This window comes from Terrapene carolina, unplaced genomic scaffold (assembly GCF_002925995.2).
Source record: "Terrapene carolina triunguis isolate 2854851 unplaced genomic scaffold, T_m_triunguis-2.0 Scaffold32752, whole genome shotgun sequence".
In the NCBI taxonomy this organism is placed as follows: domain Eukaryota; kingdom Metazoa; phylum Chordata; order Testudines; family Emydidae; genus Terrapene; species Terrapene triunguis.
The window spans coordinates 1-12,220 of record NW_020697103.1 but is presented as its reverse complement, the minus strand read 5'-3'; the positions used below and the strand labels follow the sequence as shown (position 1 = coordinate 12,220).

Sequence of the window (12,220 nt, the reverse complement as noted above, 5' to 3'; positions counted from 1 at the left end):
GGGGTCTAGCGGTTAGGGCTGGAGCCAGGCCTCCTGGGTTCCGTTCCCGGTTCGTGGGAGTGTTTTGGAATCCAGTAGATGGAGCAGGGGGACAAGGAGTCTCTTGCCTTGAAGAGCTCACAGTCTGAACGGGCGAGACGAAGGGCACAGAGAGGCACAGGGACTGGCCTGAGGTCTCCCAGTGGGTCAGTGCAGAGCCGGGAATAGAACCCAGGCGTCCTGACCCCTGGTCCAGCACCCCGGCGACTAGGCCAGCCTGGAGAGAGTGCGCTCCTAACTCTGTCGTCTGGCCCCCGCAGAGCCCCAGTATTTCCGCTTCGAAGGCGTCTGGCTGACGGAGACGGGCATGGCCGTGCTGCGCAACCTGTCCATGTCCCCCCTGCACAAGCGCAGGCAGCGCAAGACCCGGCTGGGCACCCTGAATGGGGAGGGGGGCCTGGAGGGGGGCGACCCCCTGGGCACGGACGAGAAGAAGGACGGGGATCTGGACGGGGACGACCTGCTGAAGGGTGAAGGTGCGCTCCCCTCACGTGGCCCCCGCTCCCCACCGCCGGCTGGCGCGGTACGCGGGTGTGCTGGGGCCTGCTGCTTGGGCTGCTCCCTGACTGTGCTCGGAGAGGGGCCAGGATGCCTGGGTTCGTTGCCAGGCCTGGTCGGCACCCAGGAACCCACCGAACCGAGAGCTCTTGCAGTGCCTGGGACGGCAGGTCTCTGCTCAGTGGCTGAGGGCGTTGGCGCTGTGATGGGTGGGCCCTACGCTTTGTCCAGAGGAGGTGGCTGCAGCTGGGAGCCTCTAGCGCTGGGGGGCCTGGGGGGCATGTGCGTGGGGGGAGGTGCAGGGGGGTGCGTGGGGTGGGGGGGGGGGAAGCTGTTGCTGGGCCCAGCTGGGTGGTTGCTGGCTTTCAGGGGCCCACGGCTGGTGCGGGGAAGGATGCACCAGAGAGAGGGGTACCCGGGGGGCCCCTCTGTCACTGATGGGCTGAACCGGCTCCTCCAGGGGCAATGTCATGGGGAGAAGGGGTGCAGCTTGGCTAGCGATGTGTGGGGCCGGGTGTAGGTTTGGGAGGGGGTGGGAGGCTCAGGGGGTCTGGATCGTCAGTTGACTTTCCCTCCGCCGCTGGGGGCCATGGGGGAGTCCTGCTCTAACGTCTCGTCCCCTCCCTCGCGCAGTGGGCGTGGAGCACATGGAGTGTGAGATCAAGCTGGAAGCTGCCGCCAGCCCTGACCGGGACGGAGGGGCCGACGTGGACTCGGGGAAGGGGCTGGAGGATTCGGAGGAGTGCAAGAAGAGGAAGCGGAAGCCCTACCGCCCCGGTGAGTGCTCCCGCACTGATCCATGACGGGGGACGGCTAATCGGCTGGGCTCTTCCGAGCCTCGTCCGTGGTGGCTGACAGAGCCGTCCCGCCGGACCTAGCCCATCAGAGCGGGAGCCGGGGGGTACCCTGGCCTCTGTGGAGTGAAGCCACCCCGGCCAAGCAGGGCTGAGGCCTCCCCCTTTAACCACCCACCGCTCCTCTTCCCTCCCCAGGGATCGGCGGGTTCATGGTGCGGCAGCGGAAGTCCCATACGCGGCTGAAGAAGGGCTCGGCAGCACTGGTGGAGGCATGTCGCGAGGTGCTGAGCGCCGAGGGGCACCCGGAGGACGGTAGGAGTCGCGTGCGCCCAAGCAGCGCCTGGCCCTCTGGCATTAACCTCTGTGTCATGGGGTATAGCTGGGACAGAACACCCCCCCCCCTTTAGTTCTGGGGATCTCCTGGAGGGGGGCGGGGAGGCGATGGGGAAGCCCCCGCCCAAGGCTTGGCTCGTTCCAGGAGGGCCCCATGTCTCCGGGCTCCTGAGGAGGGCGGAAGTAACGGCAGCTGCTGTTCACAGGGGCGCCGGCGGAGATCCCAGCGGAGGGCGCTGCGGAGCAGGGCGCCACGGAGGGGGACGAGAAGAAGAAACGCCGAGGCAGGAAGAAGAGCAAGTTGGAGGATATGTTCCCTGCCTATCTCCAGGTAAGCCCGGCTGCGGCAGGACAGGGGCGTGCCAGCTCCCGCTGCTGGGGGCGGAGGGGGAGGGGAGAGTGGGGAAGGGGTCTGGCTCCTCTGTTAACTCTGGTACATGTCCCCTGGCTCCCTCCCATCCCCTTCCCCACTCCTTCGGCAGGAAGCGTTCTTCGGGAAGGCGCTCATGGACCTGAGCCGGAAGGCCCTGCTGGCCGCAGGGGGTGTGGGGGATGGAGCTGCCTGCCCCCCCTTTGGCCAGGGTGCTCCCAGACCCAGGGTGGACCCTGGGGTGCCCGGAACACTCCAGAGGGTGCCTGGAGATGGGAAGGAGACCCCTGCCCATCTGAAAGGTAAGGGGGCTGCAGAGATGTCCTTGGCTTCTGGGTGGAGGCTGGCAGGGGGCAGGGCTGGCTGGTGGGACTTGGCTTGGTGGTGAGGGATCTGAGGGGCTGGGCATGGTCACCTGGGTTGTGTAGGAAGCGCCATCCCTTGGGGTGGGTAGTGCCAGGAGCCAAGGGGCTGGCGTCACGGGAGGGAGGGGCCGTGTGCTGGCTCAGCCTCCCCCTCCTGTGACCCCCCCCCCAGGGGACGACAGCATGGACAGCAGCGCCCTGGTGGCCCAAGAGGAGGACCCGAAAGGGGCGGAAGCGAAGGCTGAGGACCCAGGTGAGCACCTCCCACCGGGCTGGCCCGCGGGTGGGGAGCAGGGGCTGTGGGGGGGGGGGCTGGTGTCCGGGCCGTGGCTGGGGGGTGTTCCCTGTGGGGATGGGACTCAGCACTATGGCAGGCTGGTACAGAGAGTTGAAAAGGTTATGCAAATAGAGTGACCCTCTTATTTGAATATCTGAATATGCATGACCTCATTTGTATAACCTCAACCAGCCTGGAGCTCCCCATCTTGTTGACCAACTCCCCTGACCATAGAGATCCTGCCTAGAGTGTAGTCTCCAACCAGCCCGTGGCCATAGAGCTGTGCCACTCTATCCATCACAGCCAAGCACTCTAGCTACAGCTCTATGGCTGTGGGCTATTATCTAGGCAAGGTGCGTCTATGGTCAGTCCTGGAGGACTCTGGAGTCTCTATGGTTTGGAGTCCTAGAGTGATTTCCCCCACCTTCGGAACCATAGAGATGTAGCCTAGAACATCACCCTCAGTTCTTATTCATTTCAGGGGAGGAGGGTGCTGAAGGCGGGAGCTCCCAGTTATTGGGGGGGGGGGGTCATCCACAGCCCAGGCACCCCTGCCCCTGACGGGGTGGGGGTGGGGGTCACGGCCCTGGCACGCCCACCCCTGATGGGGTGGGGGTCACGACCCTGGCACGCCCACCCCTGACGGGGTGGGGGTCATGACCCAGGCATCCCCATGGCATGTCTGCCCCCATCGTATGGGGGGCTGTGTGGGGCAGGAAGATATCCAGCGGCACACCCCTGGCTGCGGGTGCTGAGCTGGGGTGATGTGGTGGCGTGTGTGTTTGTTTCCCAGGGGCAGAGGAGCCGAAAGGTTCTCCGGATCCTGGGGACAGCGAGAAGCCGGCGACGCCCGGCGAGGGTGCCCTGAGCTCCGACCTTGACAAGATCCCCACAGAAGGTCAGGCCGCCGGACGCCCCTCACACCTCCCTTGGTTCTATGCTGGTGCCAGCCAGGGCTGGCGAGAAGGGTGGAAAGGGGACAGTTGAACCAGGGCCCCAAGCTGAGGTGGCCTCCCAAATGTCTGTCACTGGGGTGAAATGGGAGGGGGTGGGGCCCCAGCAAACGTGTACTGGAGCCCAAAACGGGTCTTGCCAGCCTGGTGCCAGCTCCCCCAGAGGGTGACGCGGGCTATTCCCAAGGCAAGGGGCTTGTCCAGGCCAGCTTCCCAGGTTAGTGGTTCAGTCCTGTGAGGGATCCCTAGGGATTGGAGGGCAAGTCAGATCCCTTTGCTCCCCTCTGCCGAAGCCCCTGGTGGTCCGAGGAGACCAGTCCCCGGAGCTTGTCGCACAGAACAGCTGCCGACCAAGCAGGGGATGGTGGTGAGACTGTTTTCTCAGCCTGCACCAGGTGCCTTTTGATCTGCTTCAAAAGGGCTCTCGGAGGGGGTGGGGTCTAGTAGTTAGAGTAGGGGGGACCAAGAGTCAGGACTCCTGACGTGCAGTGTGGGGGAAGTCTTGTACCTCGGTTTCGCCCCGGCAGGTGGTGAGAATGGGACGGGGTGGATCTGCACATGGGGAGTAAGGCTGTGCAGCTCCCCAGCCCTGTGCTCACTGTGATCTTCCTCCGCCCCCAGAATTGCCCAAGATGGAGAGCAAAGACATCCAGCAGCTCTTCAAGGATGTGCTGGGCTCTGCCGAGCGGGAGCAGCAGCTGAACTGCGTGGCGGCAGGGATGGAGGCCGGCATGGGAGGGCGAGACCCCAACCGAGCGCAGCTCTCCCAGAGGCCCTTCCTGCAAGGTGACCTGTCTATCCCCTGCGTGGCGAGGGTGGCTGATAAATTACAACCCCCCTCCGAAAGCTCCTGGTGTGAAAGGGCTGCCCGCTGGGGCCGGTTGCGAGAGGGAGGGCCAGCAGGGGGCGCTGTCTGTTACTCCTGGCAGGACACAGGAGAGCAAACCTGGGCGTAGGATCCCATCTCCAGCCCTTGGCTGTGGAGCCCGGTTTGAGCAGAGGCAGCGCCATCTAGGGGCTGGAGGACAGCACTGGGGGACCGGACTCCTGGGTTCTGTTTCCTGCATAGCTGTGCCATGTGATCTGTGGGCAGGTCACCCCTCTCGTGCCTTAGTTTCCCCATGTGCAATAAATAGGGTGATTCCTGGGGCTGGAGGAGAGTGGTGTTAGGACTCTTTAGGAGCTAGGCATTCACCTGGCTTGGCTCTAGGAGCCCCATGGGGGCAGGTGGGAGGGGGTGTTGGGGATTGGGGGGGCCGGCTCTGACTCTCACTGCCAGCTCTCTGCCACACGGTTTTCCTTCCCTCACAGGGAGTGTTTCTCTGGGCTCTCTCTCCTCCGCTGTCCCCATAGAGTCCTACTCAGGAGTCTGCCAGTCCCCGTTCCTCGATAACAGGTATGTTGGTGCGTGCCAGGCGGGCAGTGCTGGTGCTCTTGGGAGGGATGGGAGGGGCAGGGCATGGGGTCCTTCAGGAGATGGGGTGAATGCGGTTCCCTAAGGAGCTGGGGGCTGCTGCTACTTCAATCCAGGGGCTGGAATCTGTCCCAGCTGGCATGTGCCCTGGGCTTTGCCTGCAGCCCTGGTGACTCAAGCCATGTGCTTTTTCCCCGGTGCAGGGAGAGAAGCGGCTTCTTCAGCCCAGACCACTGCGAGCCCGAGAGCCCCTGGGCCAGCAGCTCGGCTGCCACCACCCCCTCCACGCCCACCACCCCGACCACGGAGGGTGAGGGGGATGGGCTCTCCTACAACCAGCGGAGCCTACAGCGCTGGGAGAAGGACGAGGAGCTGGGCGAGCTGTCCACCATTTCGCCCGTCCTCTATGCCAACATGAACTTCCCCAGCCTCAAGCAGGATTACCCAGGTAGGCAGCTGCTCTCGCCCCTCTGGCTGCCCCCTGGGGGAGGGAGTGGTGCTCAGTAACCAGTTTGTCTTGATCTCTTGGCTCTTACCCATAGTCCTCTCTGGTATGAGGGCACTGAGCACTTTCTCCTATTGGTGGAGAAGTTCCTTACCCATAGTCCTCTCTGGTATGAGGGCACTGAGCACTTTCTCCTATTGGTGGAGAAGTTTTTGCCCATAGTCCTCTTGGCATGAAATTTCTGCGTTGGCTCAGAAGTTCTTTACCCATAGAGCTCTGTGGCGTGAGCCTCCATTGGCTGCATGAAGCCCCTGGTCATGCATCTTGGGGAGCCCAGGCTGGGGGGATGGCCCCCACCTGCCCTGACCCGGCTGGGGCTTGGGACGTAAACGCCGGATGCTCCAGAGACGCCAGCTGGTGATTCGGGGGCGATCGTAACGTCAGTCTCTGTCCCCCTCCCAGACTGGTCCAGCCGCTGCAAACAGATCATGAAGCTCTGGAGAAAGGTCCCAGCTCCGGACAAAGCCCCCTACTTGGTGAGTCTCCTGGGCGGACTCGCTCCCCGCTGGGGGCTGTGGCCGGCGAGCGCGACCTGCTCGCGGGGGATCTCTCAGCCTCGCTCTGAGAATTGATTTGTTTTTTGTGCAGCAAAAGGCCAAAGATAACCGGGCGGCTCATCGCATCAACAAGGTGCAGAAGGTACGTGCCGGGGGAGCGTGCTCAGGACACGGGCAATAGCCTTGTGGGGCCCCTCTCTGGCCTTCCTTCCCGAGGCCTGCCTGGCAGAGCGGCTGGGCCTCTCGGGGACCCAGACTGGGCCAGGGAGGACCTGGAGCAACTGGCCCCTCCTCTGACTCTGCCGGATCCTCCCTTCCCTGCCCCGAGCCCCCCTCCACAGCCCAAGGTGGGATGTGTTTGGGGGGGGGGGCGACCCGATGCCATCTTGGGCTCCCCTGGCGCTGACCCCCATCCCGCGCTGTCTCTGCAGCAGGCCGAGAGCCAGATCAACAAGCAGACCAAAGGGGAGGTGCTGCGCAAGCCTGAGAGACCCTCACTGCACCTGAGGATCCCGCCCCAGCAGGGGGCGCTGCCTGGTGCTGCGGGGCAGCCCGTCTACATCAACAGCCCGGTGGCCCTGCCCGGCTCCGCAGATGGGTTCCTGAAGTCCCCTGCTGGCGCCGAAGCAGCGGCTGAGTCCAGCGAGCTCTTCCTCAAGCTTCCTTCCCAGTCCCCAGCCCAAGTGCCTTCGCACGACCCCTACAGCTACCCGCTGGAGCCCCGCTTCCCCTCGCCCCTGGGCCAGAGCCCCACAGCCGGAGCTGCCTTCCAGCCCTTCCCCACACAACAGCAGCAGCTTCTGCCCACTCCCCGGCCGGCCCTGGGCCCCCAGCCTCCGGAGTTCCACCCCACCTCCCCCGGGACTCCCCGGCACCAGCCCTCCACCCCAGACCCCTTCCTGAAACCACGCTGCCTCAGTGGCTCTCTGGACAACCTGTCGGTGCCGGGGAGCCCCGGGGCCAGGCCCCCCGAGCCCCTGCTCTCGCCCCCTCCCTTCGGGGAGCAGAAGAGGAGCCTGGAGGCTGGGGGGCTGCAGGTGAAGAAGGAGGAAGGGGGCCCGGGAGTGTGTTCCCCTGGCTACATGGCCGCCATGGGCTACGCCGACTCCCCGTCCCACCTCTCCTCCGCCGAGCTGAAGGCAGCCGACGTGTTCAAAGCCCCCCTGACCCCACGGGTCTCTCAGGTAGAGCCACAGAGCCCAGGGCTGGCACATCCCCACCCCCAGGCTCTGGCCCCCTCACCTCCCAGCCACCCCGACCTCTACAGGCAGTCGCCCTCCGTGTCCTGCTACTCGGACCCCTATGCCCAGCCCCCCCTGACGCCCCGGCCACAGCCCCCCGACAGCTGCTGTGCCCTGCCCCCCAGGTCCTTGCCTTCTGACCCCTTCTCCCGCGTCCCTGCCAGCCCGCAGTCCCAGTCTAGCTCCCAGTCCCCTCTTACCCCCCGGCCGCTCTCCAATGAGGCTTGCTGCCAGTCACCCGTCACCCCTCGCTTCCAGTCACCCGACCCCTACTCCAGACCCCCCTCACGCCCCCAGTCCCGGGACCCCTTTGCCCCCCTGCACAAGCCCCCACGGCCCCAAATACCTGACTCCGGCTTCAAATCGATCCCAATCTCCCACAATCCCCCAGCTGGCAGTGGCTTCCCTCCGGCCCAGCCCAGTGACCCCCACTCCAAGGGGCCGGGGAGCCAGCAGCCCCCCTTCGCCCGCTCCCCTGGAGCCAGCGTCTTCCCTGGCGCCCAGGCCCAGATGCGGTTCACCTTCCCCTCAGCTGTCTCGGAGCCCCTCAAGGGTTCCCCCTCCCACCAACCCCACGGGATGAACAGCCATTTTGCCTCTAGCCAGCCCATGGGCAAGCCCCAAAGCGCCAACTATGCCTCTTCACCCGGCTTCCACCAGGCCGGTAGCCCCCTGGGGCCTGGCAACTGCCCTGCTGAGACCTACAGCCTCTCTCCCCTGCGGCCCCCCTCGGTGCTGCCGCAGCAACCCCCCCACCCCCAGCAGCAGCAGGACGGCTCCCTGACCTACCTTCCCCGAGCCGGGATGGCGCCGCCAGCTGACAAGCGGGACGAGGTGGTGTCGGGGATCTCTGCTCTCCCCAGCCGGGAGCTGCCCGAACTGCCAGTCAGCCAGGAGGGCGCCGTCAGCAGCATCAGCCAGTCGGAGCTGGAGAAGCAGAGGCAGGTGAGCACTCCGCTTTCTCCACAGCCCTTGGGGGTGCTGTCTCGGGCACAGTGAATCAGAGGTAGAGCTGGGACTGCTCTAACCACTGCACCCCACTGCCCTCCCAGAGCCAGGCACAGAACGCGGGAGTGCTGGTGGGGGCTGAGCCAAGGGACCCCCTGACATCGCCTAGAGGATACAAAGGAGAGCTGGAGCCAGGGAAATGGCTCTTTGCCCTCTAGTCCCCTTTACTTGCATGGCCTGGGGCTTGGGATACCTGGGTTCTGTTCCCGGCTCTGCCGTTGACCTGCTGGATGACTTGGGCCAGGCTTTCGCCCTCTCTGTGCCTCAGTTTCCCCTCCCACCTGTGTCAGTTTAGTCAACTTAGGCAGAGAGTCTCCAAGCTGCCATGGGTGCCCTGTCCCTGCGCCATCCCCCAGATGCTCGGGGTAGGACGGTGATTTCCCAGGGTGCAGTCTGGGCCCTGCTGTAATGGTGCATCCCTTATCTCCCAGCGCCAGAGACTCCGCGAGCTCCTCATCCGCCAGCAAATCCAGAGGAACAACCTGCGGCAGGAGAAGGAGAGCGCGGCCGCCGCCACCAGCTCCTCCCAGGCAGCGTGGAGCGCCGAAGCCAGCAGCCAGGCCTTCGAGCAGCTCAGGGGCCTGGCACCCTACCAGCCAGCACAGGTGGGGCTGGGCCACACAAACACCTCCGTAGCCGTATGGGCCGCATGGTACTGGCCCCAGGGCTGCTGGCCTGGCCCCCAAGGGCAGTCGGAGCTGGCTCTGCACATTGGTCATCGCAGCCCTTGACGAACAGCGCTGAGACAAGTCCCGCCCTCCCGCGAGGGTCCCTCTGTGAATGGGACAGAGGGCCGGGGCCTGGGGGCACAGACCCGGGGAGCTCCTGCTGCAGGGTGTCACCAGATAAAGCGCGTGGGAGATTTGGATGGGGGTGAGGCTGGGGCTAGTCCCAAACAAGGGCAGCGAGGCGCAGTAGTTAGAGCTCCCCGTCACCTGCTGCAGAGGAGGTTGAGCCCAGGCTGGGGTTAGGAGGAGAGTCCGGATCCCCCACAGCTGGAGGGGGAGGGCGCAGGGTGCAGGTGAGGATGTGGTCTGCAGGAGTCTGGGCACAGGCGGAGTCACTCTCCCTTCCTTCCTTCCCAGGACAAGAGCGCCCTCGGGAATCTGCCCACAGCCCCCGGCAGCAGCAAACTCTCCGGGCCAGCCATGGTGCCCGCGGCCTTCGCACCGGACGAACGGCTTTCCCGCCCGCCTCCCGCCGCCACGCCCTCCGCCATGGACCTCAACGGCAGGTGCGTGTCCCCCCAGGCTGCTGGAGGCGAGCGGTGCTCTGGGCTTGCTGCACTCACAGGGCACTTCACTTACCCATCAGACCCCGCCTTCAGCTACACATGGGGAAACTGAGGCCCACTGTTACTCAGCAAGTTTGTGACAGAGCTGGGAATAGAACCCAGGAGTCCTTGCTCCCAGCCTCCCACCCCCACCCCCCGGCTCAGCTAGTCACCGAGCCTCACTCCCCTCTCGCTCCCCCACTGTGAGGGTGGGGGGCTGGGAGGTCCCGGTTGGCAGGGTGCTGCCCCTGAGCCCCCATCCCCTGACATCAGATGTGGGCGGGGGAAGCTGTCGGCAGGTCCGGTGGGGATTGAGCCTGTCCAACAGGAGCCCCTCAGTGGGGCGACGCCATGCTGGGGCGTGGCCAGCCCGTGTCCCCTTCCAGAACCCCCAGCTGCTGCTGACCTTCCCCTGGGGGGGGCGGGGAGCGAGCGAGCTCCTTGGCTATGGCTCTGCCCTCGGCGGATGGTGGCACTGGCACCCTGTGCTGGCCAGGAGCTGCACCTCCCGGGACGCCCGAGGCAGGGGCCACTCCCTGACCCTCCCTGTCTGTTGCAGGCCGTCGGTGGGAGCCCCCCAGACCTTCTTCCCACGCGGCATGTTCCAGGGGCCCTCACCACAGCAGCAGCAGATGTGGCAGCAGCAGCAGGCGGCGGCTGTGCGGCTCCCCGGCCCCGCCCGCTTCCAGCAGCCACCTGGCCATGAGCTCAGCCGGCCGGCGCTGGGAGGCCTGGCTGGGCGCATGGCGGGCCCTGCCGAGCAGATCCCGTCCTCGCCCGGCGCCGTGGGGGCCCAATTCATTGAGCTGCGGCACAATGCCCAGAAGGGGGCAGCCGGGGGCATGGGCTCCCCCTTTGCCCAGCAGGGCCCCCCGGCCAGACCACGCTTCTTCCTGCCCGGCGACGAGAGCTCCAGCCAGGCCCTGCGTGCCTCCGTCATGCCTCTGCCAGCCCCAGTCCTGCAGCCCCAGAAGCTGCCGGCCCCTCTGCCGCCCTCCGCTACTTCCCCGCAGGGGGCTGAGCGGAGCCACCAGCCTCCCCCCAAAAGCGGCCCTCCGGTGCCCCCGCCTCCCAGCGGCCTGGAACTGCAGCATGGCCCACCCCGCCCTCTGTCGTCATCCTCCGGCTCTGGCCTGCGTCCTGACGGCCCCAAGGACGGCCCCGCCATGGAGCCCCGGCTGGCTCCGGTCCCGGCTCCAGCTCCCAGCAAGAGCCACCTGGCGCTGGAGGGTGGGCGGCTCCCGTGCGAGGTGCCGGTGGAGCCTGACCTGGACGACGACTTCGACTCCCACAAGGACCTGGAGGATGACGACCTGGCCAATCTGAGCCTGGACCCGGACGTGGCCAAGGGGGACGACGACCTGGGCAACCTGGACAACCTGGAGACCAACGACCCCCACCTGGACGACCTGCTGAACGGCGATGAGTTCGACCTGCTGGCCTACACCGACCCCGAGCTGGACACAGGCGACAAGAAGGACATCTTCAACGAGCACCTGCGCCTGGTGGAGTCGGCCAACGAGAAGGCCGAGCGCGAGGCCCTGCTCAAGAGGGAGCCAGCTGGGCCCTGCCCCAAGGGCCCCGGGGAGCCCAAGGAGCTGGCACCCCCCAGGGAGGGGCTGCCGCCCGCCCCCTGCCCCTCCAGCACGGCACCGGCTCCCCACCCAACCTTCAAGGCCCAGGCCAGCATCCTGGAAGCCAAGCCGGCCTCCCTGCCGTCCAGCGTCCAGCCCAAGCTGGAGGAAGGCTGCCTGAAGACATCCCCCTGTCAGTTCAACACTGGCGCCTCTGACCGCCTCCCGGTCCCCATCAAGTCAGAGGCCCTCCAGGGGGCCGAGAAAATGGCTGCCTCCCTAGGCCTGACCCTCAAGCCTGGCCAGAACCTGCTGAGTGCCGGAGCGGGGCCCGTGCGGCTCGGCACAGCCCCCTTCCCTAACAACGGCCAAGCTGCCACCTCTGGCTCAGACAAGGGCCCCTACGCCGCCCCGGGCCGCGGGCTGGCACCCGGCCAGAGCCCTGCCCTGCTGGAGCTGGAGGGAGGGGCCTTGGGCCTGGCCAACGCCCAGCACTCGCAGGCTGACGACCTGGAGAAGATGGAGAGCTCCCTGGTGGCCAGCGAGCTGCCCCTGCTCATCGAGGACCTGCTGGAGCACGAGAAGAAGGAGCTGCAGAAGAAGCAGCAGATGTCGGCCCACCTGCCGGGGGGGGCCCAGCACCTCCAGCCTGTGCAGCAGCAGCAGCACTCCATACTGGCTCACCCTGCAGGGCCGGCCCAGCCCCCGGACGGGCAGGCTCCCCGCCTGGTGGGGCCCCAGCAACAGCTGCAGCTGGGCCTCATCGCCAGGCAGCAGAACCTGGTGCCCACCCAACAGCTAATGACGCAGCAGCAGCGGGTGGTGGGACCCCAGCAGGGCCAGGTGCTGGCCCCACACATGGCGATGGCGCAGCCCCAGCCCCACGTCCTTGCGGCCCAGCACGGCGTCCAGCCAGCGCTGACCCCACAGCCGAACCAGCAGCAGGTGCTGGTGCAGAAGCAGATACCTGGGGTGCAGCCGACCCCCCTGGGCATGAAACCCCAGCAGCTCGTCATGCAGCAGCAACAGCAGCAATTGGCCAACAGCTTCTTCCCCGACACAGGTAGGTGCCAGCG

General features: G+C 66.2%; 1 protein-coding gene across 1 annotated transcript; it reads left to right on the top strand.

Moving 5' to 3' along the window:
• Positions 1-299: 299 nt before the first annotated feature.
• LOC112122724 (histone-lysine N-methyltransferase 2D-like) lies at positions 300-12,207 on the top strand (the record flags this gene model as incomplete). The annotated part of the gene is made up of 16 exons (XM_029914166.1): positions 300-515; positions 1,171-1,314; positions 1,530-1,646; positions 1,874-1,998; positions 2,150-2,339; positions 2,575-2,655; positions 3,473-3,577; positions 4,254-4,418; positions 4,944-5,028; positions 5,250-5,494; positions 5,954-6,027; positions 6,140-6,190; positions 6,480-8,234; positions 8,729-8,902; positions 9,383-9,531; positions 10,130-12,207. Coding segments are annotated over 16 exons (5,754 nt in total), but the record flags the coding sequence as incomplete, so codon positions are not given.
• Between the last annotated feature and the right edge of the window lie 13 nt (positions 12,208-12,220).